Consider the following 27577-nt stretch of genomic DNA (forward strand, 5'->3'; position numbering starts at 1 on the left):
CTTAGTTGGGATCAAGTACAATGTACTGTTTTATTATTACAGAGAAAAGGGAAATCATTTTTTAAAATTTGGATTATTTAATTATAATGGAGTCTACGGGAGACGGCCTTTCTGTAACTCTGAGCTTTCTGGATAATGGGTTTCCAGATGATTGTATTGCCTCCAATAATCAATTATATCTTAGTTGGGATCAATTACAGGTTTGGGACCTGTTATCCAGAATGCTCAGGACCCGGTGATCTTTGTGTAATTTGGAACTTCATACCTTAAGCTTGCTTAAAATCATATAAACATTAAATGGCAATAGGATTGTTTTCCCGCTAACAAGGATTAATGATATCTTAGTTGGGATCATTACAGAGAAAAATTAAAACGTTTTAAGAATTTGAGTTATTTAGTTATAATGGAGTCTGTCAGAGACAACCTTCCTTTAATTCGAAGCTTTCTGTATAATGGGTTTCTGGATAATGGATCCTATACCCGTACAAGGTATTGTTTTATTATTACAGAGGAAAAAGGATATCATTTTAAAACATTAGAATTTGGATACAATGGAGTGTATGGGATATGGTCTTCCCGTAATTCAGATCTTTCTGGATAACGGGCTTCCGGATAAGAGATCCCATACCTGTACTAAAGTACAGCATACCTTAGGCTTAGACAGAACAAAATCTCCTTACATTATAGTTCAAATGCAGGTGCCCACAGTTAACTTAAGGTTAAAGTGCAATCAAGATAGCCCACAATGGCTTTTCAGGGAGAAATACACAGTGTTCAATTGTCTCATTAGAGGACATCTGGTGGATGAGCACAAATTGAAATACTTAGCCAACGGGGTTATTATAAGTTGTGGTTTCACTGCTCTGGGAATGGTGCACACAACTGTTTATGTTGCCCTGGGAATTATCAGTAAAATTGGCTTTTAATGAGCTACAACACTCACACCATGCCCGGTGTGTAGCACAAATCAATACATTTTTTGTAAATGTTTTTTTTAATGTTTGCGTTGCTTACTGTACGGCATCTCGCTTCCGTACAATTAAATGACTGTCCACATCTTCAGTGGGAAAAAAATAGATCCTGTATCTCTTGTTCGAGAGGATTTGTACATAACATACTGGTGTCAATGGAAAAATACACACATATTCTGTATATTAAATATATATTTACATCAGAAGATGTGAATTTGCGACCCGGCTCTTTAAAATTAATTTTGTGTTTGCAGGGAATGTAAATGTTAGACACAAAGCCAGGGATTATCCCCTTTGTTTATTAGCAACTCACGCTACAAATAATAAATAATATACTTAGAACAGATGTAACAAAATGTGAGCTTAGATCTTAATAAATAAAAACTCACCCATGTTCTATTCATACCTATGGGATATTTAGAATTTATGAAATGGTGGGTTCTAACTTTCACCCATTGATAAATACAAATCTAAAAATCCCATAGAAATTAATAGAACATGGGTGAGTTTTCATTTATTAAGTTCAAAACTCGCATTTATTAATATATATTAATATATATATTAAAATCTGCCCCTTAGTATCAATTGTAAGAACAGATTGTGAGCACATGAGCACAAAATGTTAAAATAGTAGTTCTTATCTTGAAACAATACCAAGGGCACTTGTGATCCCTACATGTATGGGACCTGTTATCCAGAATGCTCGGGACCTGGGGTTTACCGGATAAAGGATCTTTCCGTTATTTGGATCTTCATACCTCTAATTGAAAATCATGTAAACATTAAATAAACCCAATAGACTGGTTTTGCTTCCAATAAGGATTAATTATATCTTAGTTGGGATCAAGTACAAGATAGTGTTTTATTATTGCAGAGAAATGAGGAAATCATTTTTAAAAATTCTGCTTATTTGGATAAAATGGGAGACAAACCTTCCGCAATTTCCACTTTTTGGATACTGGGTTTCCAAATACCAGTTCCCATACTGGTACAAAAAATAGCTTGGTATCTAGGTTCTCACTCTGTAACACTGCTAAAGAATTTCAGATAGGAACAACAATAAAAAAAAAAATCAACCTTATAATAAATTCAGAATGTAATAAATTAATTATTGGCAAATGCTTTGCCATTGTCATACCTAGAAAATGTTTACATTCGAATCAATAATGCATTATTTCATTGACTGCAAAGGTTCACGTAAAAAGAAATCATAACAAAAGCAAGTGGATTTACTTGCAGGATTAAACAACAGAAATGGGCAATTACGGGTCAGAGATCCAGCCCCTGAACGCTGATGAGTTGCTGTGAGAATGATAATTAGGTTTAACAAGTGCTTACCAATATGGCTCACTGCTGCTATTAATCTGTAATGTTATAGAAAGTGTAATGAGCAGTCACTCTGAGTTATTGGCCTAAACCCAGGAAGTAAGCAAAAATCAATTAACCTTTCCCATCTTGGCCACATTCAGTTCTACAAGGACAAGTCCTTTTTCCAACACTATCACTGTATCACGGTACTCTAACATTCCTTGCATAAAAGGTTTCTAGTTTTCAAAAGATTAGCAACAGAAGGTTATGCTTATCCTTGCTATTCTTGATGGGCACTTGTCTTTTTTCAACCTCGGCTGCTATGTCGCTTATCTAATTTAATAATCTTATTGTTATTTATCTAATCTTAGTAATCGAATAATGGTTGCGTATCTTCCTTGTGATTATAGGTAGGGGACCTCTTATCCAGAATGCTTGGGACCTAGGGGTTTTTCTGATAATGGATCTTTCTGAAATTTAGATCTTCATATCTTAAAGGAGAAGGAAAGCTACTGAAGCAGTTTATTGCCAATAGATTAGCCACAATAGCTCAAGCTATAAGACTATATTTATTCTGTAGAATTCTTTAGCATACCTGAGTAAACAGCTCTAGAAACTCTCTGTTTGTTTAGGATAGCAGTTGCCATACTAGCTTGGTGTGAAATCACTTCTGGCCCGAGTCTCTCCCTGCTCACTCATAGCTCTGAGCTTAGATCACAGCAGGGAGGGGGAGAGAGAAGCAAACTGAGCATGCTCAAGCCCTAGCCCTGGAGATTTAAGCTGAAAACAGGAAGTCTGATACAGAAACCCATGTGTACACAATAGAAGGAAAGAAATTCTGTTTTTCTTTTGACAGAGGACTCAAGAGGGATGTGTTTATATAGACCTTTCTGATAAAGCTTACTTCGTAATAACCTTTCCTTCTCCTTTAAGTCTACTAGCAAATCATGTAAACATAAAATATACCCAATAGGCTGGTTTTGCTTCCAATAAGGATTAATTTTATTATAGTTTGCATCAGGTACAGTTTTATTATTACAGCGAAAACAGGAAATAATTTTGAAACATTGGATTATTTGGATGAAATGGAGTCTATGGGAAACAGATTTTTCGAATTCAGAGCTTTCTAGATAAAGAGTTTCCGGATAATCAATCTCATACCTGTACACTGTATATTATCAATAAAATGCAGGTATGGGATCCATTATCCAGAATGCTCCGAATTACAGGAAGCTGTCTCTCATAGACTCCATTTTACTCAAATAATTCAAATATTTTAAAATGATTTCCTTTTTTTTGTAATAATAAAACAGTATATTGTATTTGATCCAAATCAAGATTTCTCTGTAATTATAAAACAGTAGCTTGTACTTGATCAGAACTAAAATAGCATTAATCCTTATTGGAGGCAAAACAAACCAACTGGGTTAAATTAACACTTTAATTATGTTTTAGTAGACTTAAGGGATGGATGTCCAAATTACAGAAAGATCTGTTATCCAGAATCCCCAGGTTCTTAGCATTCTGGATAACAGGTCCTATACCTGTAATACATTCTCTTAGTTAAAGAGAGTGACATGATTGATGCCATCTACAGATAATGAGCAGGGTTGCAATACATTTCCTTTGACCCAGACAGATACCCAACCGTAACCACTTTTGAACCTTGATAATTAGTGTACAAAGTTTTGCCTGGAAAATCCATGCGCAAAGGGGTTGTTCATCTTTAAATTAACTTTCAGTATGATGTAGAGAGTGATATTCTGAGACAATTTCAAATTGGTTTTCGGGTTTTATTATTTGTGGCTTTTGGAGTTAGTTAGCTTTTTATTCAGCAGCTCCCCAGTTTGCAGTTTTAGCAATCTGGTTGCTAGGGTCCAAATGATCCTAGTAACCATGCATTGATTTAAATAAGAGACTGGAATATAAATAGGAGAGTTAGGTCATAACAAGTAGCAATAACAGTACAATTGTAGCCCTACAGAGCATCTGGTTTTTAGATGGAGTCAGTGACCCCCATTTGAAAGCTGGAAAGAGTCAGAAGAAGAAGGCAAATAATTCAAAAACTAGAAAAAAAAAGAAAAAATTAGGACCACTTGAAAAGTTGCTCAGAATTGCCCATTCTATAACATACTAAAAGTCAACTTAAAGGTGAACCACCCCTTTAACAGATGTGGGAATGGCCAGGGCAAGACATAAAAAAAGAATTAATTGCAATTTGTCGTTGCTGGATAAGAGAAGTAAGAGAGAAGGATAGAGCGGAAGTAACATATTACTTACCACTGTTGCCTTGTAACACTAGGATTCTGGGTAAGTGTAAAGTTTGTATGTAAGTTCTCCTTGTGATTGGGTGGGTTTCCCTCTGGAACCACATCAAGAACTCACAGGTAACTTAACTGGCATTGGCTAACGTTAACCTTATTGTTTGCTTGGGGGTGTGGGGTAGGCAAATTAGACTGTAAGCTCCTGTGGGAATTGGAACTAAACTGCACATTCTCTCTGTAAAGCCTACTGTATTATCTGTTAATCGTATGTAAGAAAATAATGCCATTCAAATAAATATACAAAACAAGGCTGCAATATTGGCGACTCACTGATTAGAATATTGGTGACTCAGAGATTAGCAATGTTGCTTCTGACAGCTCTGTGGTCCTAGGATCAATTCTAGCCAGGACTCTATCTGTAAAGGGTGTGTATGAACTCCCTGGGTTTGCATGGGTTTTCCCCAGAAGCACCTGCTTACAGCACAGCAGGTACTGTAATTGCCTCTTGATTAAAAAAATGTATGTGTGTGTGATAGGGACCTTAGACTGTAAGCTCTATTGTCACAGGCACGGATTTAAAGAACTGTGGAACATGCCTGCTCTATATAAATAAAGAGTAATAATAATAATAACAGTACAGGTATGGGACCTGTTAAGCAGAATGCTCGGGACCTGGGGTTTTCCAGATGACAGATTTTTCCCTAATTTGGATCTTCATACCTTAAGTCTTCTAGAAAATCATGTAAACATTAAATAAACCCAATAAGCTGGTTTTGCTTCCAATAAGGATAATTATATCTTAGGTGGGATCAAGTACAAGGTACTGTTTTATTATTACAGAGAAAAAGAAAGTTATTTTAAAAATGATTTGGATAATCAGAGCTACACAGGATTTACCCTGTATGTTTAGGTTGGGTGGTGCAATATTCACATATAGCAGATTTGCTTTCAACCAAGACTTTGTTTTTAAAGTGTGGGGGGGGACCCTCAAGTTTGATATGTACAGTGTACTGTATAAGGGCTCAAATTTGAAACCCATAGTCTTTGAAGCCCCTGGGTGTAATCGTTTGCTATGTTTATAAAGCAGATTTCATCATTGTTTACAGCAGGAAAAGGGTTAACAATAGCCTTTAAAGGAAGCCAGTTGAGGAACAGTTCGACTAAACACAAATTAACACAGCCCTGGGAATCTCTCAAGCACTAATCTGTTGCCAAGGACATATGGTATGAACCGTAGGCTGCTCCCACAGTCATTCTATGACCACTACATATATATATGTCATTCTGTCTGACCACTGTCCCACAACAGCTTTTTTCCTGTCATTTGTCTGGCTCTGGATTATTCAGATAGGTATCTTCTATGAAACACTGGTGGTGACAGGGAGTTGCACATGCCCCTGCTTGCTGTCGAGGAGATGTGCTCCGCTCTGCCTGGGAGAGAACCTGTCTCGGAGAAGAGATGCTGCACAGCAATGAAGGTAACGTTACCATCTACATATGAGACTTGTATTGGCGTTCCATTTAAGGAGAGGCATGCAATGTTTGGGATATGGGCACAACTTGTATGAGAAACCCCTGATCAGCACAATTCTTATTACTATTTTTTTTTTTTTAAATCAGCCTCGCTGAGCAAGGGATCCGGACTATAAAAGGCATCTTGCGGATCAGTGAATGCGAGGGAGAGAGTCTAATAGAGTGGGAGTAGGAGAACACAGAGGGGGAAATTGAGTTCATTTGAAGATGATCAAATTAATAACTTTGATATTATTCCTGGATTAAAAGGATTAGCAATCGCTCCTGGTCCGAGTCTCAAAGACAGACACAACAGACTGAGATACCTTCCCCTATCACTCTCGAAGTCTTCCAGTTTTCCCAGCCATTCTGCATGCTAAAAACCTTGGCCAGATATTGTACGAGTCAATTTAATCCTCTAATCATCAAGTGCTGTCATCTAATAAAAGGCGGAAGAAAGTGATTACGCCCTATTGTACTGATGTGAGTTTTAAAAGCGAGACATGGAGTCTGGCACACTGGATACAAAATATATCCTATTCCTTCCCAAGGTGTAAAAGTCACCGCTTACTATATCCTCCAATGCATATCTGATTTGATACATTTAAGTAGAAGCTTAAGATAGATAGACAGATAGATGGAATTTATATTATATTTAGAAATTATCACAAATGTCTGTTTTTGTAGTTCAACAACAACTCAAAAGGGTAAGTTTGGCACCTCATCATATTTTAACTAATGCCCTTTGAGAACACTGCACGAATCAAGCGTTCGCAGTGCAAACGTATAAAAATGCAGTTAGAGTTTTTTTTGGGGTTTTAATCTTTAGTGGTAGGTACCTCTACAACTATACTATGTAACTTCACACATGCATACACAGAGGACATTTCTCAGATGTTCACAAAGACACACTAGGAACCCTCACCCAGTGTAAATGAATGCCCTGCTGGCAACATCTAGTGTAAAGGGGCTGTGAATGGGCACAACTGATGAGCACAATTTAATGGGTAGTTTTACAATGCATAGAATATGGGGCAGATTTATCAAAGGTCAAGGTGATTTTCGAGCTATTTTTTGTGTACTTTGACTAGGGAATAGTCCAAATTCAATTCGAATTTGAAAAAAAATGTGAAAATTTAAATTTATCATGTACTGTCTATTTAAAAATTCGACCTGCCGAATTGATGTTTCAGCCTATGGTGGAACCCCTATAGGACTTATTCAATCAAAAACGGACCTATTCGGCCAAAAAAAACAAACTTCGACCTAATTTCATTTGGGCTTTTTGAATTTAGAAGTTTTCCAAATTCGAAATTCGACCCTTGATCAAAATGCCCCCTAATAAGCACACACCTGCTTTTAGCCACAATGAGATATGTTTATAAAGCTTTATTTCCATTAAACAGCATATCCTATATTGTGGTCACTAGTTTCCTTCAAATGACAGGAGTCTGGGATTTGTAGTTCTGCAATGGCTCAAGTGCTAGTAGCAGTTAGCGATCAGTGCTGAATTCATATAAACGTGATTAGTGACTAGCAATGAGATCTGCAAGCTCAGCAATCTCTTGTATGCTTTGGGTTTTATTAAGTGCCTGCCCTGTAATTGATAAAGTCACCTGCTGGATAATGAAAGACAGTCAAATAAATCATTACCTTGAATGTAAGAAATTATGGTTTCTGATATTTGGGCCAACCAACAGGCTTTGTACTTAGTCAAAATGTTTAATTTGGCACAAAAACAGTGCTGCTGTGCTCCTACCTATATTTACATATATATGAGATTGTGTGCACAACATAAGAGTTCAAATGACTAGGATGCCAGTGCAACATAACAGGAGTCATCATCAAAAGTCAGCATATGCAAAGACTCATCTTTGCATATGCTGACTTTTGATGATGACTCCTGTTTTTACTAATGCAATTCTTACATATAAAATAGAAAGCAATCATTACTACTTTCTATTATAGCTAGGGATGTACCGAATCCACTATTTTGGATTCGGCCGAACCCCCGAACCCTTTGAGAAAGATTCGGCCGAATACCGAACCGAATCCAATCCCTAATTTGCATATGCTAATTAGGGGTGGGAATGGGAAAACATTTTTTACTTCCTTTCTTTGTGACAAAAAGTCACTCTATTCCCCTCCCTGCCCCTAATGTGCATATGCAAATTTAATTTGCATATGCAAATTAGGATTTGGCTCGACTGGATTCGGTGCATCCCTAATTATACCTGTATTCTATTATAAGGGATGCTCTTAATACTTTATGTAGGCCTCTAGGCTAACTCCATATGTATGAAAACAAATCAGTTTGCACCAGTAGCACGTCGAATGCCCGTTCCACTGCTTCTGTCACAAATCAAATCGAATTGATAAAGAGCCACACTAGCTTGAATTAGGTTGTGTTGAAATAAACCTTGCAGCACAGTATCTGTGGTTTCGGAGCCTGTTTTCCACATACATCCGGATTTTGTTTGACTAACTCCATAAGAAACACACTGATACAAGTCCAAGAAACATTTTGGATAAAAAAAAAAAAAATCATAATGTCATTCTAAGCAATGTTCCATAATGCATTATAAAACATTTCCAAAGTAATTTGTAGCACCTTGGATTCATTTAGGTGATAACATGCATAGTGAGCACTGGATATTGTATTGCAATTGTACAAGTGTGCATGTGAACTGTTGTTTCTGACTCTTGAAACAATGTTACAGAAGCCAGCTGCTCGACAAACTAGGACTGAAGCATGCAAGGCTTTGTGCTCATTGGAGTCATGGCTTGAGGAGAGCAGACTACTGGTAGCCAGCACAGCACACACAGGCAGCTTCTGTCTATTGATCTGCTGTTCTCTGAACCTGTACAAAACAAAAAGTCAATCATTGTGCATCAGCCAGCATAACAGGAGCAATAACAATTTATATCTGTGATCGCCTGTGGTGTTTGCTAGAATAACGTATTGAGCATGACTGCATGCTTTACACCTTAAACCAAATGTTAACTCCCAGGGGGTTATTTACTAAAATCTGTTTTTTTTTTCTCATTGTTTCAATAAAAAAAAACTTGACCAAACTCCTATCCTCCAATTTTGCCTTTTTTATTTATTAAATAACTCAAATTAATCGAATCATTAAAAAAAAATTTAGCAAACACCTGAATCGTACGTTTTTTTCTGACATTTCTCCAGATTTATTCAGGTTTTTGTCCAAAAACCACAAATTTATCCTATTATTGGGCTTAACCCAGAGCAGACCACGGTATCTTCAAATTGGGATATGGACATCTCCCATTGACTTATACAGGACCTCGTGGATTTTCGGATTCTAGCTTTTTGCAGCATTTGGGGTATAATAAATCTTTAAAAATTTAGTTTTCTTCCATAATTTTTTTTTCTGCTGCAAAAAGCCTGACCAGAAAAAATTGAGGTTTAGTAAATAACCCCCCAAGTGTTAAGTTTTATTTATTTTATCTTATTTTGTTGACTGGGTATTTATTTTTTTAATTTGTTTTCTGTTGGTGGCATTGAGCTATTAGAATGTGTGCAAGTGTGAACTATTCTGCTTCTGCTATAATTCAAATACACTGTTTTATAACCAGAAGATACCAAAATGCCTTTCTTTCCTACAGAACTGTGTCTATGGAATAGCTGATAAAAACAGCGAGAGACATAAATGTAATTACCCATCCAGTTCACACAGCAGACTGCCAGAGGCAAGTGAATTAGGAGCACAGATGAGCCAATCAAAAACAAAACCCTTCCTCTAATGAACAACCCGGCACATAAAGTAAAATCATTTTGTAGATTGCTGAGACCTGAGACAATCATTTATTTATGAATGCTGCCTACATTCACTTTTACTCTTGCTTACAAATACAATATTCATGTAAAACAATCGTTTGTCCTTGCCTTTATCTAATCTGTTGACAGTCATTTCAACCCTACTGGGATTCATCAGTCATCGGCTGCGTTTTGGTTTTACATGATCAAATTAAAATTGACTGACACCATTCACGGTATCTAAATAAAAAAAATAAAAAAGGGCATTAACTCATAAAAAAGGGCATTAACTCAAGGGATGAAAACATAATTATGCCTCTTTATAGGTCCCTGGTAAGGCCTCATCTGGAGTATGCAGTTCAGTTTTGGACTCCAGTCCTTAAGAGGGATATAAATGAGCTGGAGAGAGTGCAGAGACTAAGTGCAACTAAATTGGTTAGAGGGACGGAAGACTTAAATTATGAGGGTAGACTGTCAAGGTTGGGGTTGTTTTCTCTGGAAAAAAGGCGCTTGCGAGGGGACATGATTACACTTTACAAGTACATTAGAGGACATTATAGACAAATGGCAGGGGACCTTTTTACCCATAAAGTGGATCACCGTACCAGAGGCCTCCCCTTTAGACTAGAAGAAAAGAACTTTCATTTGAAGCAACGTAGAGGGTTCTTCACAGTCAGGACAGTGAGGTTGTGGAATGCACTGCCGGGTGATGTTGTGATGCTGATTCAATTAATGCCTTTAAGAATGGCTTGGATGATTTTTTGGACAGACATAATATTAAAGGCTATTGTGATACTAAACTCTATAGTTAATATAGGTATGGGTATATAGAATTTTAATTAAAAGTAGGGAGGGGTGTGTGTATGGATGCTGGGTTTTCATTTGGAGGGGTTGAACTTGATGGACTTTGTCTTTTTTCAACCCAATTTAACTATGTAACTATGTAACTATGTAAATCCATAAACATACCATACATGAAATGCTGTAAATAACCCTTCAAACTTGCAGCAATGTTGTGACTGTGGGTACAGACCTTTAGATTACAGTATTTTCCAGGATCTTCTCTGGTTAGGGTTGTTAAAGAGTGTATAAATCCTCATCACTTTAACTGTAAGTAGGGTTGCCACCCGGCTGTTATTTTACCGGCATAGCCTTTACATTGGCTGTAAATTAACCGGCAATGTAGCTGCCGGGAAATTGGTGATACCCCTAAAAAAAGGCCCTTGACCCACCCCCAACACGATCAAAATGTACCTTTTTCGCCGCCTTCTGCCTATTGCGTGCGGTGGCTCCACCCCTTTGAGGTCACGGCGCGCCCCTTTGTTCCAATGAACAAATTATGTCCAAGTCCAACATCAACCAGAGTGTCATGCTGCTGATAATAATATTTATTCTGCTTCTTAAAGTGAAGAGTTAGTGTCCATTTTTGTACTATCTCCCCAAAGAAGAAACAGTGAAAGTTAGGGGTGATGGAAAAGAGAATATAAACCAGTTATATATGGTAGAGTCCTGCAGCGGGTCGGGTACCCGCGGGTTACCCACAAAAAAAGTGGGCACCCTGCGGAACAAGGGGAGGATTTTCAGGTGCTGGTATACCTGCGGGTCTGTGGACAGCGGGTCGGGTAGCGGGTCTCATCTAAATTTCTTATCTTATGTAATATTGTCTAAATTTTACTCTTTTTAAAGTTGTACAAAAGTTGTTTCTGTCCCGTCCACTTTTGATGATGTCACTGCGCGTTTGCAAGCACCATCACTTCCTGTTTGATGGAGGTCGAACGGGTTGCGGATGGGGTTGTGGATAAGACAGTCGGGTAGCGGATCAAAGTGGGTAATTTGGATCCTAGCAAACAGATTGTGGAAATTGTGGAAAATTTACAAAAATGAAAATCAAATTGCAAATTGTCTCAGAATATCACTCTCTACATCACACTAAAAGTTAACTCAAAGGTGGACAACCCGTTTAATGTCCTTGTCTCTGGTGTTTCAGTCTGGCAGCTCAGTAATTCAGAAGCAGAATCTAAACTGTTACATTTAGTTGATACATTTCTCAGCAGCATCTCTGGAGTATTAGCAACTATTGTATCAAGTCTAACAGCTGCCTGTAATGAAACTCAGGGATTCTGCTCAGCAGGGACAAAGATAAGAAATGTATCAACTAAATGTATCAATTTAGAAAAGTTTACAGGGTCAGCGACCCCCTCCCAGAGCTGCTTTAGAAGGTGAGAAGTGACACTTTAAACTTCAATGTTAGAAAAACTTGTCACATGTAGAAAATATAAGTAACTGGAAAAAGTCTTTATTTCTGGTGAACAATCTGAAACCAACTGAACTGAAAAAAGTGTTGGAAGGTGAACAACCCCTTTAAGACACAGTAACTTGCTTCCAAGATCACAAAGTCTCTCCCTTCCAGTCTGACTATTTGATTCTGTTATCTGAGTACCCAGACACCATTCTGCACAATAGATCATTTTTTATTGCACAGTCAAAAAGAAATTCAATGAAGCAATGCATTTAAAGGGCACCAATCACCAAGAATATTTTTACCCCAACAGAGCCACGGGTTAATACTGCCCTTTAAAGGAGACATATTGGATAAATTAAAAAAAAAAAAAAAAAAAAACAACTAATTTTGTAGGCAATAATATATGGTTTAATTTTGGCTGGAAATTAATATTGTTTTCAAAACTAGCCCCTATATTGGAGCTTCCCATAGATGTTCTCTGGTCGTGGGCATGTCCTAACAGTCCCTGTCAGAAATACAGTAGGAGGGGGGACAGCCAATCACAGCCCTGCAGTTACACAAACACAGGCAGGCTTCAGTTCCCTATCAAGTCAGCCTAGCTGATGATTGGTTCATAGCCTACAATGCTGAGTGCTGCCGGCTCCCCTGCACAGCCTGGGAAAGGAGGCAGCAGAAAGTGGACCAGATGGGCGGGGCTAGTACAGTTTTTGCAGAAATTTTCAATAAAATTACCAGAAACACACCGTTTTAAAGCACATTCCTCCTATATCTAATAGAGTTTAATGCATTGGCCCATTCTTGTTTTTTACACAATATGTATCCTTTAAATATGAATAAATATCATATGCTTGCTATAGCAACTAAAAAGTTACCACCACAGCATTCTGCAAATTCACCCATTTCCCCAGCAAAATTTGCACAGACTCCATTGCTCCTATAGTACATTTCTTGGCTTTAGTTGGCCCTTTAGTGTACTTCAGAACACAACAATCCATGCAATATCCTATCTCAAAAATGCTTATGGCACACCACACAAAAGTAAAGAATGCAGTTACTTTTAAGGAGTGCACATTTTGGGCCTGAGCCCTTTATAAAGCACCCAAAGTATGTTGTGAATAAAAGTAACTGCAGTTTATACTGGTGTGCAATAACAAATCTAGTGTTCGTTTTCATGGTGTTTGGCAGAGACAGAGGGAAGATGCACTTGGTAAAAGTATTGAAAAGGCAGTTGGAACCAAAAAAAATATAATACAGGTATGGGACATGTTATCCAGAATGCTCGGGACCTGGGGTTTTCCAGATAACAGATCTTTCCATAATTTGGGACATCATGCCTAAAGTCTACTAGAAAATCATGTAAACATTAAATAAACCCAATAGGCTGTTTTTACTTCCTATAAGGATTAATCATATCTTAGTTTGGATCGAATACAAGCTACTGTTTTATTATTACAGAGAAAAAGGAAATCATTTTAAAAATTTGGCCATTCTGTAATTCTGGCCATTCGAGTTACCGGATCCTATACCTGTACCTATTTTGCACAGTGCTCAAGAGCACTACACAGCACCAAGTTTCCCTTAGTATGGTGCACAGCCTCGAATATGCTTGCAGGATAATGCAACTATGACTGCATCCCTGTAGCCCACTGCACAACACTTTATATCCGAGTGCCCATGCAGTCATTTTCACAGCCCCAGAGTCCAAGACAGCAGCAAAGCACCCAGAAAAATACTGATAACCCTTACTGTGGCATACCCGAGTGTGAGTTTAATATGAAGTCTGTAATGGAATTCCTAAACTTGCTGCAAAAGTATGGATAAAGATTGCTTGCAGAGGTTATGATGTTAATTAACAGAAATAAGGATAGCAGCAGAAAAGAAATGTGGTAACGGTGTCTGAACATTTTGTCATTAAATCAACAGAGGACCAATAATTAGGAAACCTTTGCTACGGAAGAATGAGTGTATACATTGACTAAAGCAGTCATGAGTAACGCTGCCCCTGTAGATATTGACAAACATCAGGGGCAGAGGGTCAGCTGAAAGGGTGAAGGACAAAACCGATTACATTGCATACTGGATTTAAAAAAATAAATAAAATAAAAAATATATATATATATTATATATATATATATATATATATATATATATATATATATATATATATATATGTTAATCTGTTAGCCACAACTTTTCTCCAAAACAGGGGGGGAAGAGTAGGTGTAACAAAAAACCTAAAACAAACAATTTGATGCACTTTGTTGGGACAAATTTATATGAGAAACATTTGCAAAAAAGGCTAATTTACAGACAACTCAAAAGTGCAAGATTTTTCTTCTGAATTGCAGCATAAAATAATTCCTAAATCTGGCTGGTCCAGATAATGACTCATGGTAATTACAGGGTTCCCACCCAACAATGCATCCACTTAAAACAGTAACACAAAAAATATATAACTTATTATTAAGTAAATAAAATATAAGGTATTGCTATTCTTATGTAACCCTAGGGTAACCATATAACCTCAATCTTATTTTAGCAACATCTCACTTGCGGATTATACAAAAAATAGGCAAAGGCTTCTACAATTCAGATATATACAAAGTAATCACTGCTGCCATTTTGGGTTTAACTCATTTCCCTTGCTTTTGTAGAGTCAATTGAGACCCTTGAAAAGTTGTCTCTAGGCAAATAAAATCTGACCCCCTAGGGCTGAGAGGGTTAAAGATTAAATAATGAGTTTGTGTTGTTCAACAGTGAAGCAAAAAAAAATTGCAGTGGAGATGAGAAAGAAGGCCAATGTAAATACAAAGAGCGAAAATCACAGAAATGAACTGAGCTGAACTAAACAGAATTGTTTTGAAAATCAGGAGGAGGTATTTAAAATGGTTCTTTAGATCAAAAAGCTCCTCCAGCTCCCATGGCATTTTAATGAGATTTTTCATTTTATATAATGATGCAGGAAGTGGGAAACCTGATTCTATATGTAGTAAAACAGCTGGAGAGCCTAATGTTATCCCTTTGTGAAGAGTATCATTAAATTAAGGTCCTTTAGGAGAATAAGCATTTGCTCTCTAACACCACAAACATCATTGTAAGTTTCATACTCTGGCCTTCCTCAGATCATTCTGCTTGATCTGCTGAGGCAATCAAGGTTAATTTGGTGAGCACTGGCATGAATCTTGAGAAGGCAACAGTATGCGCTATATAAATAAATGATGATGATGATGAGTGTACTGTACCAAAGGGAAACTGCTGGGAATATGTTGAACGCCGGGTATTTGTGGGGGCATTCCAGGGCCAGATAATGCAGCGCCAGGCACATGGCTTACTTGTAGAGCAGGACCATCTAACTGGAGGCCTGCAGGTCGGATGTCTCCGTATGATATTTATGACCACTCGTCTGCTCACAAGTTTCATATAATTCTTTGTTTTCACCTGTATAATATAAACTAATGATTGTATTCCCTTCACAAACAGGGCTGTGGAGTCAGTACATAAATCCTTTGACTTTGACTCCTCAGTTATATAACACAGTCCATATAAATATAATGCACAGTTGCTTTGCACTGGTAAAAACTGTGTGGCAGCCATTCAAGCTGCTGGAAAAAATGAGAAAAGGTGCAGGTTACATAGCAGATAACAGATAAAACACCATTGTATTGGACAGGGCTTATCTGTTATGTGCTATGTAACCTGTGCCTTTTCTCCTTTTTTTCCATCTTGAATGGCTGCTGCCATGACTACACATCAGCTTCTTTATATAAACTATAGTAGTCTTTCTGAAGCAAACAGCTTTTACCAGTGCATGCTAACAGTATATTATATGTTAATTGCTTTAGAACACAAATGTTTTGAGGTTACTGTTCCTAATGTAATTTCCATGGTGACTGAAAGAAGTTAAGTACACAATATACAAAGCATGTTATCAAAAATATAAACCATATCCAACTTATATATTAATTTTATTAATTGAACCTGACACAAAGCTATAGAATATCTGTTAAATGCAATCCAAAATGAACTAAAGTATTGTTTTTAGAAACAGAATTGCTTCTGCCATATCCTCCTTCATAGAAGCTCTTAAATCTGATTTGATTATTTTCAGTGCTTGTATTTAAAGTTATTAGGAGTCGGAAACAGCTTTTGCGACTCAACTTTCTCCTGACCCCCAACTCCACAGTTCTGTTCACAAATAATGTTTTTTTAATTAAAAAAATGTAAATGAACTGTATTATTGCCATGAATTTATAGTAATAAAAAAAAGGATTGTAGAATCATTTGTCTCAAAATATTTGATTTTTGCAGCAACAGTTAAAGCTTTTGTAGCTGGGCATCTCAGGACTCAGCAATGCCTCAAACTAGTTCCAAAGGCCTGTGGTTAATGGACCATTATATACGCAAATACATGTGAATTGCAGTATCTATATTGACATAATGTTAACTCTGATAATAGTCTTTTGTCTCTGAATAACACGTCCCCTTCTCAAAGGCCATTAGGCCCATTCCTAAAACACATTTCTGGATATGGGGTGCCGTTCTGGGTTTTCTAGCACTCTTCCTTGCTACAAATGCTGTTCTGTGATCCACATGGTGCAGAACCAGGCATGTTGCCCCCTACTTCAGTCCCAGTAAAGACAGCTTTGACCACCTTATGGCCTGGGCACCTAGAAGCAGAAGAGACGCATTCTAGGTTTTCAAAATAAAAATAACCTAACCCTTTTGTTTTCCAGTTGCAAGTTGAAGATTCTAGAAGACTGAAAATATGAATACCAAGGATTTGCCACATGCATACTTGAAAACGGGAATGCAGTCAAACAAGAGACTACACTTCATGGCCTCTAAAGATTCTGTTCCTTAGACTGAACAACTGATGCAGAAAGCATGTAGCAATGGAGTCGCATCTACAGTAATTAGTTCAATAAATGATCAAAGAGCACCTTAATATTAATCTCAACATGGATATATACAACACAGGGCTGGAATCTATTGTGTGCAATGTAACACTCCTGCAAATGAAAGCATCCAACATTTGCAACGAAAGTTTGGCTGAAGGTGGAATCTCAGAGGTCAACACACACTACATTATAGGCCTGGTCTTATCCTGTCTCTATACTATTTTGCTGTTCCCTATTGGCTTCATAGGCAACATAATGATCTTAGTTGTGAATATCAGTTTCCGGGAGAAGATGACCATTCCCGATCTGTATTTTATCAATTTGGCTGCTGCTGATCTCATCTTGGTCGCGGACTCCCTCATTGAAGTATTTAATCTCAACGAGAAGTACTATGACATTACAATACTTTGCACCTTTATGTCGCTTTTCCTTCAGATTAATATGTATAGCAGCATATTCTTCCTAACCTGGATGAGCTTTGACAGATACATTGCACTGACAAAAGTGATGAAATCTAACATCTTCCGGACAAAGATGCACGCTCGCCTGAGTTGTGGCCTGATCTGGATGGCTTCTATATCGGCCACACTGCTGCCATTCACTGCTGTACAGGTGCAGCACACAGAGGACGTGCATTTCTGCTTTGCCGATGTGAAAGAAATCCAATGGCTAGAAATTACTTTGGGGTTTATCATTCCCTTTGCCATTATCGGCCTGTGCTATTCGTTAATTTTCAGAGTGCTAATAAGGGCTCACAAACATAGATGCATGCGGCCTCGCCGGCAAAAGGCTCTCAGGATGATTGTAATAGTTGTCCTGGTATTTTTCATTTGCTGGCTGCCAGAAAATGTTTTCATTAGCATTAGCTTACTTCAGAGTGAGAATGAGGAGCAGTCAAATAATCACTCCTTCAGGCACAAACACCCACTCACGGGTCACATTGTAAACCTTGCAGCGTTCTCCAACAGCTGCTTGAACCCTCTCATTTACAGCTTCTTAGGGGAGACGTTCAGAGACAAACTTCGGCTTTACATCAAAGACAAAAAGAGCATGGCGGCCTTCAACAGGTTTTGTCAGACCTCTGTGAAATCGGTCATTCCGGAAAGTACTGATCACTCGGAGGGTAAATACATCACTGGCGTATAAATGACATGTGACTTGCAGCTGGCTTGGCCATTTCTGAATGGTCTGAAGGCACTTTATTTTCTATTTTAAAGCACTAACTTTGATTGTGAATAATTTCCTGCATAATTGGATACTTCCAACATGCTAAATGAAGCACTGTGTGCTCAAAATGGTTTAAAATGAGCAATAAAATCAGAATTAGTGTTGATATACTGTGGTAAAGCCATGTTTTATAAGCAAAGGATCTACATGTTTAGGCTTCATGTAACCATACCTGGTAGAGGATTTGTCTGAAACTGAAGTTTGCCTGGAGTGGGCTGTTCTCGTCAGTGACAATCTCCGCCTACTGTTGTGGTAGACCTCCCATACCCAGGCTGCTTAATTTATTGCCACATCCATGGAGAATAACATGTCTGTAAATCACCTGCTATAAAAACTATTGTCTTGTAGAAGAATGAATGCTCAAATATTGCCACTATAAATTACAGTATTCTTAGTAGAAAATCATTTGTGCAAGATCAGCCATTTCTCCCTAGCGAATGACAAAAAGGACCACATTTTTTAAATAAAGAACACACAAAAGAATTTTTTACAAATACATTTTGCAATGTTTGTTCAATAAATACATGTTTTGGGGATGTCAGTGTGGTACAGTACATAAATATGGTAATAACTTTTCTTTTCAATCCTATCCACTTTCGGGTTAGTCCTATCTCTTCCACTTGAATTGTCCAGGGCAAACCAAGGTAGTTGGGAGATAAATAATTCCAAAGAAGTCTATACATTTATCTTGGCATGATATTACAGGCATGTCATGATCTTGTGGGGGATGCACAATGCCCAGGAGCACACGTGAAATCCACCTATAAATGCCCTTTATAAATTTCCACTTTATAAACATATCCTGCAAACAGTTATTTTTTCACTCTCCTAAAGGCAAACTGCATTTGAGATTATTACTAAAATAGGTGATCTTTAACCACTGAATTGAGTGGCACTCATATCTGTATATTCAGGTCCAGGAGCCCAAATAATGTTTATTCTAAACACACTGCTTAAAGGGCAAGTCAATCCCAAAATAAAAATTTGCCTAAAACATAATTCTAAGCAATTCCAATATATTCTTTCCATTATACATTCATTAAAAAATTTCAGTGCTTTTAAAGTTATTTGTAAAACCAGTTGTTATTGAAAGCATCGTTTGCTTTACTCCAGGTTGCTACGTTCTAAACAATGCTGCAAAAGTCTTAGTTCCCCAGCAAAGGCAGGTCTGTTAAGCAGCTGCCTTGTCTTACCTTGTATCTGAGCCACCAGGACAGAGAATACAAAGGAACAAACATTGCTTTCAATAGCAACATTTAACACATAAAATTTGTAATAAATGTATATTGCAAAGTTGCTCCGAATTATGTTTTCTGTTGTTAGGCAAATTTTTATTATGTGGTTGACTTGCCCTTTAAGCACAAGATCCAACCAATTACAGTCACAGATGCCAGCTAAAATGCAGCCGCCACTTGCCAAATTGTATCTCAGACATCGATATTCATTTATTTTACTTGATTAAGCCTGCAAGTTACATAAAGGGGAAATGAGTAATTACATCTTCATTAACTGAAAAACACTTCAAGCAGTACATATGTAATGTATCCCTAAAAAAAAAAAAATAACTTTTATCGCTAATATGATTTCCCAAAACAAATTACTCTATGGCAGGAGATGACCCAGAATACATCTTTTTGGAACAATTCAAGTGAATTCGCTCCTACTAAATAATTCTTATGGCATCAGCTGTCTAGCACTCCACATCCACTGCTCTGAATACACTCTAAAAGCTGTACAGAATCGTGACGAATCGGCTGCTTGGCGATATTGGAATTTCCAGGGGACCATGTGTTCCCTTTATACAAAGCGCACAGGCAAATGCTTAATGAGATCACCATACAAGGGCAGATATGGGGACTACAACAATAGGCACCGACAAAATGCTGCTGCTGTGCAGAACAATTGCCCCCGTTTGCGCTCTGCAGGCTACAATTTATATTATCTAAAAACTGTCAGATGTTCATATTATAATAGAAAATGATATGGACGGAGGAAGGCAATTAGCAGTATAAGGTTAAAATACCAATGTCTTAATATACTGCAATTAGTGAGTGGACTACTTGGGACCTGGGTTTTTTCGCATAATGGATATTTCCATATCCATAAGTCTACTAAAAACCATTTAAACATTAAATAAACCCAACGGAGTTATTTCTAGATAATAGATAGATTCATGTAAGCAATGTCAAAGCAGGCCCTTGAGCTTTTGCTGAACTAAAACTCTCAGCACCCCAGACAACAGCTGCTGGACCAGCGGTTAGACATCCCTAATTTATTGTCTCAAGTGGGGTATATAGTCTTCCTGTAATGACCACAGCCTCTTCATGAACTCCTATTCTGTGTTTATATTCATAAAACTTCACTTTCAGTTTAAGTTTTACTTACAAACCTATAATGGGAGAATTTATCGACAGGTAAGATATATAGACTCAGAGAAAAGGATAAGAGATAGGTGCCATAATGATGCTGTGAAGCGGATGCTAAGCAACATCTCCCATTGCTCTTTGTCATCCCAGCATTTGATTAAAGGTGATGAAAGCTGTGGTTCAGCAACTGCACTAATTGTAGTCTGTCATTTAGATGTGTATATTCATCTTCTCTACCCAGCGCTCTAATTGCAACTACTTGCATTCTAACCCACTTAGCTGCCTCTTGCCCCTCTCTCTCCCATACGTTTTTAATAAGAAAACATAAAAACTCGAGATCGTATACCCTTTAGATATGGTATGTTCTCACCCTGGTCATATATGCTATCTTCCACCACTAGGCTTACACAATTTTAAAGGAAAACTATACCCCAGAATGTATACTTAACCAAAGAATAGTTTATATCATATTAAGTGGCCTATTAAAGAATCTAACCAAACTGAAATATAGATATAAGTAAACATTGACCTTTTACCTTGAGCCACAATATTGTGATAGTCCGAGTGTCACTCACTGATCACCTGACAGGAAATACTGCAGCTCTAAAATGTTGAATAAAATAGGTTTGGGGAATATTTTCAAATGGGACAAAACTGTAACCAACAAATTATAGACCAGCAAAATAATACGGCAAAATATCTAAAGGGATATTTAATTTAAAAAAAATAATAGTGGTGGAAATGGCTCTGTGATGGGAGAGGGCACAAGCACTGCTGAAAAAGTCCGTAAACCAGGGAGCAATTTAATTTGGTGAGTTAGGAAGGGATTCATTAACCATGAAACAGAAGCTGGCCTCTGGAGAAATGCACTAGTATTTCTTCTGGATCAAATTTGGAAACACTGAGCACTATAGTCATGCTTTTTTCAGTCTGTCTTGTCATAAAATTCATGTTTCCTCTATGGGTGCAGGAACGGTATGCATCCTCCCATGACATGAATGAAACCAAAACAACCATTATAAGAATAAGGAATGCTGTTTACTAGAAAGTTACATGAACTGTAAAGCAGCCCTAATATGTAACCCTAATATGCACACTGAAAAGAGAATGGACACAGGACAAACTATTTTCTGAGGTTATTGCATGCCAGTTATAGTAAACATAAAAAACACAAGTACAGCCTTAGTCTTGACCTTCATAATTAGTTCCAGAGACAAGGTCTTAAAATAAACGCTCAGAAGTTCATGGTAACTCGAAAATTCACACACGCAAAGCCGAAATGGTGAAAACATTTGTAAATAACCAGACAGTGTTGATCATTCTCTCGCTACACAATAAAATATTACATTTAAAGGAGAACTGAACTGTAAAAATGTTTCGCCAACCGTCTGTATTTTACTGGTCTAAACACCCGCCAAGACCAGGGCCGGTATTGCACATCTACCGGAAAAAGTAGCTGCCCCTGATCCCCCTCTAATATTATCTTATTTGTTCGTAGATCCGCTCCTAAACCCTCTCTCTCCAGCCATCGTGGTATCGTAGCTCCCTACATGCATTACAATGTATAAGTGAATTTTCTTTTCTTTCATGTACAGATCCAAGCGATCTGAACATAGGTTGTTCTAATAAGACATTGTGGGTTCTTATAGGATCCTATATGAGTGAGTGCTTGCCCATGAGCATATCAGTCTCCAAAGTAACCAAACACAATCATCTGCCCACACAGTGAAGCTCTTTTGCAATGTCAAGTGCCAGCACCAGCATCTAAACACAGATTAATAAATGAAAGGACTGGTAGTATGGCCTTCAATTAACAATGGTGCTTTAATACATGGAGAAAAGCAAGCCCCTCTAATGCAGAAATTCTGCGAGACTCAGGCCTTACCCACTCAAGACATCACTACCTAAATTACACTTAGAGGCCCATTTATCAACAGTCTCATTTTAGAGTAACTACAATAAAACTCTATCTATAATCACAGCATGCTTGGAGTGTAGGGAGTCAACTTAAATGGGATCTAAAGGTAAAAAAATAAACTGATATAAACAAACTCAGGGTGCTTCTCTGAGCACTTTTACAACTTATATTAGTTTTTAGAGGTGAGTATTTTCTGAGTTGTTTGCCTTTTTTAGCCTGGTAATAGCAGGCTTTTGGCTCAATCGAGAGTCAACATATAATTGTCTTGAACTGCTAATATCTCAGAAACCATTAAAATCAATGTGATTTGCAAAAGTGCTTAAAGGGCCAGTCTGAGTTAGCTTAAACTAAATTTTTGGGAGTTAAAATCTCCTTTAAAGTGGAACTCCAGCTTCAAAGCTAAAATCTGATAAAGAGACCCACATAACACAGAAACCCCTGATATACCCATCACAGTTTCATCACATCACCTGTTTCTTAAAAAATATAAATAAATGCCATTTTATATGCTGAAATCCAGCTGTTAACAGTTCTTCTCTTTCTGCATCATTTGAAATCCTGGCAGGGAAAGAGGGACTAAACACTGATGTTACAAATTGTAACAACTTCTCCACAGCTTACAGACAGCATGCAGGAACTACATAACCCACAATGCATTGCACTGGGATGTTCCGTTCCTTATTGAAATCATGTGTGCAGGGAAATGGAGTTGGGGTTTGGAGGACACATGGCTGCTGATACGAAGTAAAAGTAGTCAATCAGCTCAGCAAAGTAGTCAGATAGATCACAGGAGAGCTGGGGGCTAGGCTTAGGGAACTGTTCCAAACCAATACAAATCATAGTCTGCATATTTTTTAATTGATGTATATTGTAAATTTGCTTGAAATTATGTTTACTTTTCAAAAAGCTTAAGTTCTGTTTGTGTAGAGTTCCCCTTTAAGCTCTCTAATCACACAAGCTACAATGGAGGTGGTGTCAAGAGAGATGCACCTTGAACTAACTCAAACCAGTTTTGTCATATTTGTCAAACTGTCTATTGCTACACAATCAAGATCTCATTTAAATGTCCATTAGAAGACTAGCCACTGAAAATTCCACTCCAAATGCCCCCCTACTGTGCAATTAATCATATATTCTTTTCAGTATCTTCAAAGAGGTAAGCGTTGCTTATAAGGAAACTGCATGCGTAACCACTGCAAAATATGACCACTAATGCTACAAAAAGAGAAATAAAATCTGGCTCTGTCCACACTTTCTTGAACTTGGGACCAATTACTGTATAATCAAGGACCACTTTTATCAGGCTTAGAAACTGCTCTTTCATAGTTGGCATGGAAACAAAGTGCCTGCTATAATTCAGTCGTAACAGCTCTTTCTAAAGCTCTACCCCTGCAAGACTAAAGGGATGTTAATTTCAACATCCACTCAAATTCTCAATTTTCCCATTTATTAGCTAATGCGTATTAAATGGAACAGGTACATCACAACATACAAAAACATTTTTTTTCTTTTTTTTTAAAAAAGGGAATTTTTATTAAAAAATGTCCTGAATGGTTTATCTGGCTCCAAAAACTCAGAATTGGCTTGCAGAGGGTTCTGCATCAACAGGGCTAATTACCAAAGAACTCTAAAAATATTACCAAGCTGGATTTACTGTTACAGGTACGGTATCTGTTAATAGGAGAATGATTATAAAGAAAGCTCTGAATTACAGGAAGACCATCTACCGTAGACTCCATTTTATCCAAACAATCCATATTTCTAAAAACTATGTAATTTTTCTATGTAATAATGTTTACATAATTTTCTAGTAGACTTAAGGTATGAAAATTCAGATTCCCAATATCCAGAAAACCACAGTTCCGTAGCAATCTGGATAACAGGTCCCATACCTGTACCACCTTCATTTTAAAGGCAAGACTCCTTCAGCACACTACTGATTTCCCTGCAGCAGATTAATGATTAAAGATACAGTAATGCTTAATTTCAATTTAATTAAAATGCCCTAATGTGAATACATTTCTATACAAAATAGCTAACAGTAGATATGATACAAAATACTATATTTTGTATACTGAACAGTACCTTGTACTTGATCCCAACTAATATATAATTAACCCTTATTGGAGGCAAACCATTCCTTTGAGTTAAGTTTAAACAACTTTTTTAGCAGACAAAGTATGAAGATCTAAATTACAGAAAAACTCTTATCTGGAAAACCTCTAGATCCCGAGCATTTTGTACTACATTTGTACTACAAAACCACAAAAATATGGATATCCATGAATCATCAATGCATCTGCTGGCGTTTAAAGATGGTACATTAGTTGAGCTGAACTTTCCCCAAAACAACTTCCAGTTCCTTTATCTGCCATTTGTGTTATGATTTATATGCTTACAATAAAAAATGTGCTTGTTTGCAAGTTAATTTGTGTGCAGCCGTTATATAGTGACCCACCACTATCACATTCTATTTGCCCATGGTATTGGTTGTGTTTCTAAAACATAAATCCTATTCACTTAAAGACATGCCCAAATGTTAGAGATCCCTCAGTGATAATAATCACTAATACCCCAGGCTGGTGCTCCAGTTTGCCTGGCCTTCTGTAGCAGCTGATCGCCGACACCATCTTCTTCAGTCTTCTCTTTGTTCCTGCTCAGGTACACTTGAGCAGTAGAGAGAAAAGTATAACTTAGAAGCAAAATGTCAGCCTTTCATTCTACTGGTTCTGTGGCCAAACATTCAGTGAAGCTCCCACAGAAATACCCCATGCCACTGCAGTTTTTAAAGAATGGAAGCACAGGAGCAGATGGATTTCCAGGGGGTTGGGCTCTATTCAACATTCACCTACTGCAACTGTCATACAAGCAACCCCTATACAATATCCTCCAAATGTTCTATTACCATTCAATAAAAGAAAAGCACCTAATTTATTCATTAGAAGAAAAAAATGGGTAAACAAAAATATCTTGCCTGCAATAAGCCAAATATGTATGGGCAGCTTTAAAAATCTCAGGACTTTCTTGAAATGTCTCCTATGCCCCTATTATGGTCTCAATTCTTTGCCATCCATGCAAATCAAGAACAGGGCAGCTGCTATACCATTAGACCCATCAACAGTAAGTACAATAGCATAATGATCCATCATCTTGGGAACAATATGTGATGGACAGGAATAGTAGTATTACTAGAATGCAGTAGACTTTACCAGCAATTACTGCTGAATCAAAAGGTTTTTCCCTGTAATACAATTTCCAAGAAGCGATGAAAGAGTCAGGAAAGGTTGCATTTCTGATTATACAAAATAAACACAAAATTATACAAAAATGTGACGGAAAATGGCAAAAGAACACTTAAAATCAAAATAGAGTATAGAATATAGTAGCATGGCCAGTCCTATTAGAAGAGGCAATGAGTGGGAATGATCATTAAGACAAATGAAGTTTAAAGTTGCATGTGCGGTATTACAGCAGACTGGCTAAAAATGACACTATCATAACTTCATATCACGTTTCTAGAGGATAAATTGGTTTTATTTAATCTGAAGCAACAGAAGGAAGGGATTTGCGTAAATTTATCTAGCAGGCCAATTAAATCCCACTAATTACGGAACAGCAAAATCGGTTACTGCAAGTTATTGTGATGATCAGTCTTTTGATAAAAACCTGATGACAAAGCTTTAAGAGGTACATTGTTGTCTCAATATAAAAGATTTCCATTTGGTAATATACAATCTTCTCTTGCCCAGATGCACAGCTTGTGGCTAAATAAGTCCAACAATTTATAGTTTGCAACAGTAAACACACAAACAGAACATTTTGCATAATAAAAACAAATGCATATTAAAATATATTTTCTATTAAAATAATATCTACATCAACGTTACCTGCAACTTGTATTTGCCATTTACTATTACTATTTGCTATTGAACTGTCTCCTAGCAACAGCTGAAATAATTCAGGCTCACCTTCTATAACCTACATGGACACTAAAAGGTTTCCATTCAATATGACTTGCCTGGATATTCTGTACAACACTGATGGAGACGCTACGGCATACCGGCAATTTCTCAAACTAAATGAAAAATGTTTCAAATGAAAAGATTCAAGAGGAACCCAGGAGGTTCTGGAGGCCAAAGCATCCAATCAAGAAAAACCAGCACCAAGCGACTTTGAATATGAAAAAAAGTTGTATTTAAAACATATGTATCACCGACGTTTCGGTCCCTATTGGGACCTTTTGAAAAAGGTCCCAATAGGGACCGAAAAGTTCGTTGATACATATGTTTTAAATACAACTTTTTTTCATATTCAAAGTCCCTTGGTGCTGGTTTTTCTTGATTGGATTATACACTAAGGGGCCGATTCAATAACTTCGAGTGAAGGATTCGAAGTAAAAAAACTTTGAATTTTTGTGCTCCTCGACTATCGAATTGGCGTAAATTCGCCTGAGTAGAATGATTTGAATAGATTGAGCGCAAAAATGCTGCGACTATTCGCCATTCGATAGTCGAAGAACTGGATCAAACGCAAAAACGCTGCGACTATTCGCCCATTCGATAGTCGAAGTACTGTCTCTTTTAAAAATACTTCGACTGCCTACTTTGCCACCTAAAACCTACCGAATTGCTTTAAAAGCCTATGGCAAAGTCCCATAGGCTTGTTTTCCAAGTTTTTGAATAAAAAGGCATTCGATCGAATGAAAATCCTTCGAGTGAATATTCGATCGAGCGCCTATTCGCCTGGCGAATATTCGCCAATTCGACAGCGCATAAATTCGCCCGAATTGCCTAATCGATTCTATTCGATTCTATTCCCCAGTCGAATTTCGAGGGATTTAACCCCTCGAAATTCGACCCTTGATGAATTTGCCCCTAATTATTTCCGTGCACAGGGGCAGCCATAAAATGGCTTATCTGACATGAGGTGCTGTCTGTTATGAAAATATATATATATATATATATATATATATATATATATATATATATATATATATATATATATATATCCCTTAAAACACACTTATTTAAAGAAGCATACCCTCACTCTGTTTAGCTATCAAATGCAATACCATATGCTACATCTCTCAG

The 27577-nt window shown here is 37.3% G+C and overlaps 2 protein-coding genes and 1 long non-coding RNA gene across 5 annotated transcripts in view; 2 read left to right on the forward strand and 1 right to left on the reverse strand.

Moving 5' to 3' along the window:
• LOC108701567 (uncharacterized protein C7orf50 homolog) overlaps positions 1-27577 on the reverse strand; it is a 197181-nt gene that overhangs the window by 141379 nt on the left and 28225 nt on the right. The gene's annotated exons all lie outside the window — the stretch shown is intronic.
• On the forward strand, positions 5531-16911 carry LOC121397895. The gene is made up of 3 exons (XR_005964016.1): positions 5531-5767; positions 5891-6021; positions 16812-16911. It is a non-coding gene; the product is annotated as an uncharacterized LOC121397895 (long non-coding RNA).
• gper1.L (G protein-coupled estrogen receptor 1 L homeolog) lies at positions 17019-18309 on the forward strand. Its single transcript, XM_018236373.2, has one exon. It carries the CDS (start codon positions 17037-17039, stop codon positions 18120-18122), a length of 1086 nt encoding a protein of 361 aa, XP_018091862.2. The 5' UTR covers positions 17019-17036; the 3' UTR covers positions 18123-18309.

The sequence above is a fragment of the Xenopus laevis genome, chromosome 9_10L (genome assembly GCF_017654675.1).
Source record: "Xenopus laevis strain J_2021 chromosome 9_10L, Xenopus_laevis_v10.1, whole genome shotgun sequence".
NCBI classification, from domain to species: Eukaryota; Metazoa; Chordata; class Amphibia; order Anura; family Pipidae; genus Xenopus; species Xenopus laevis.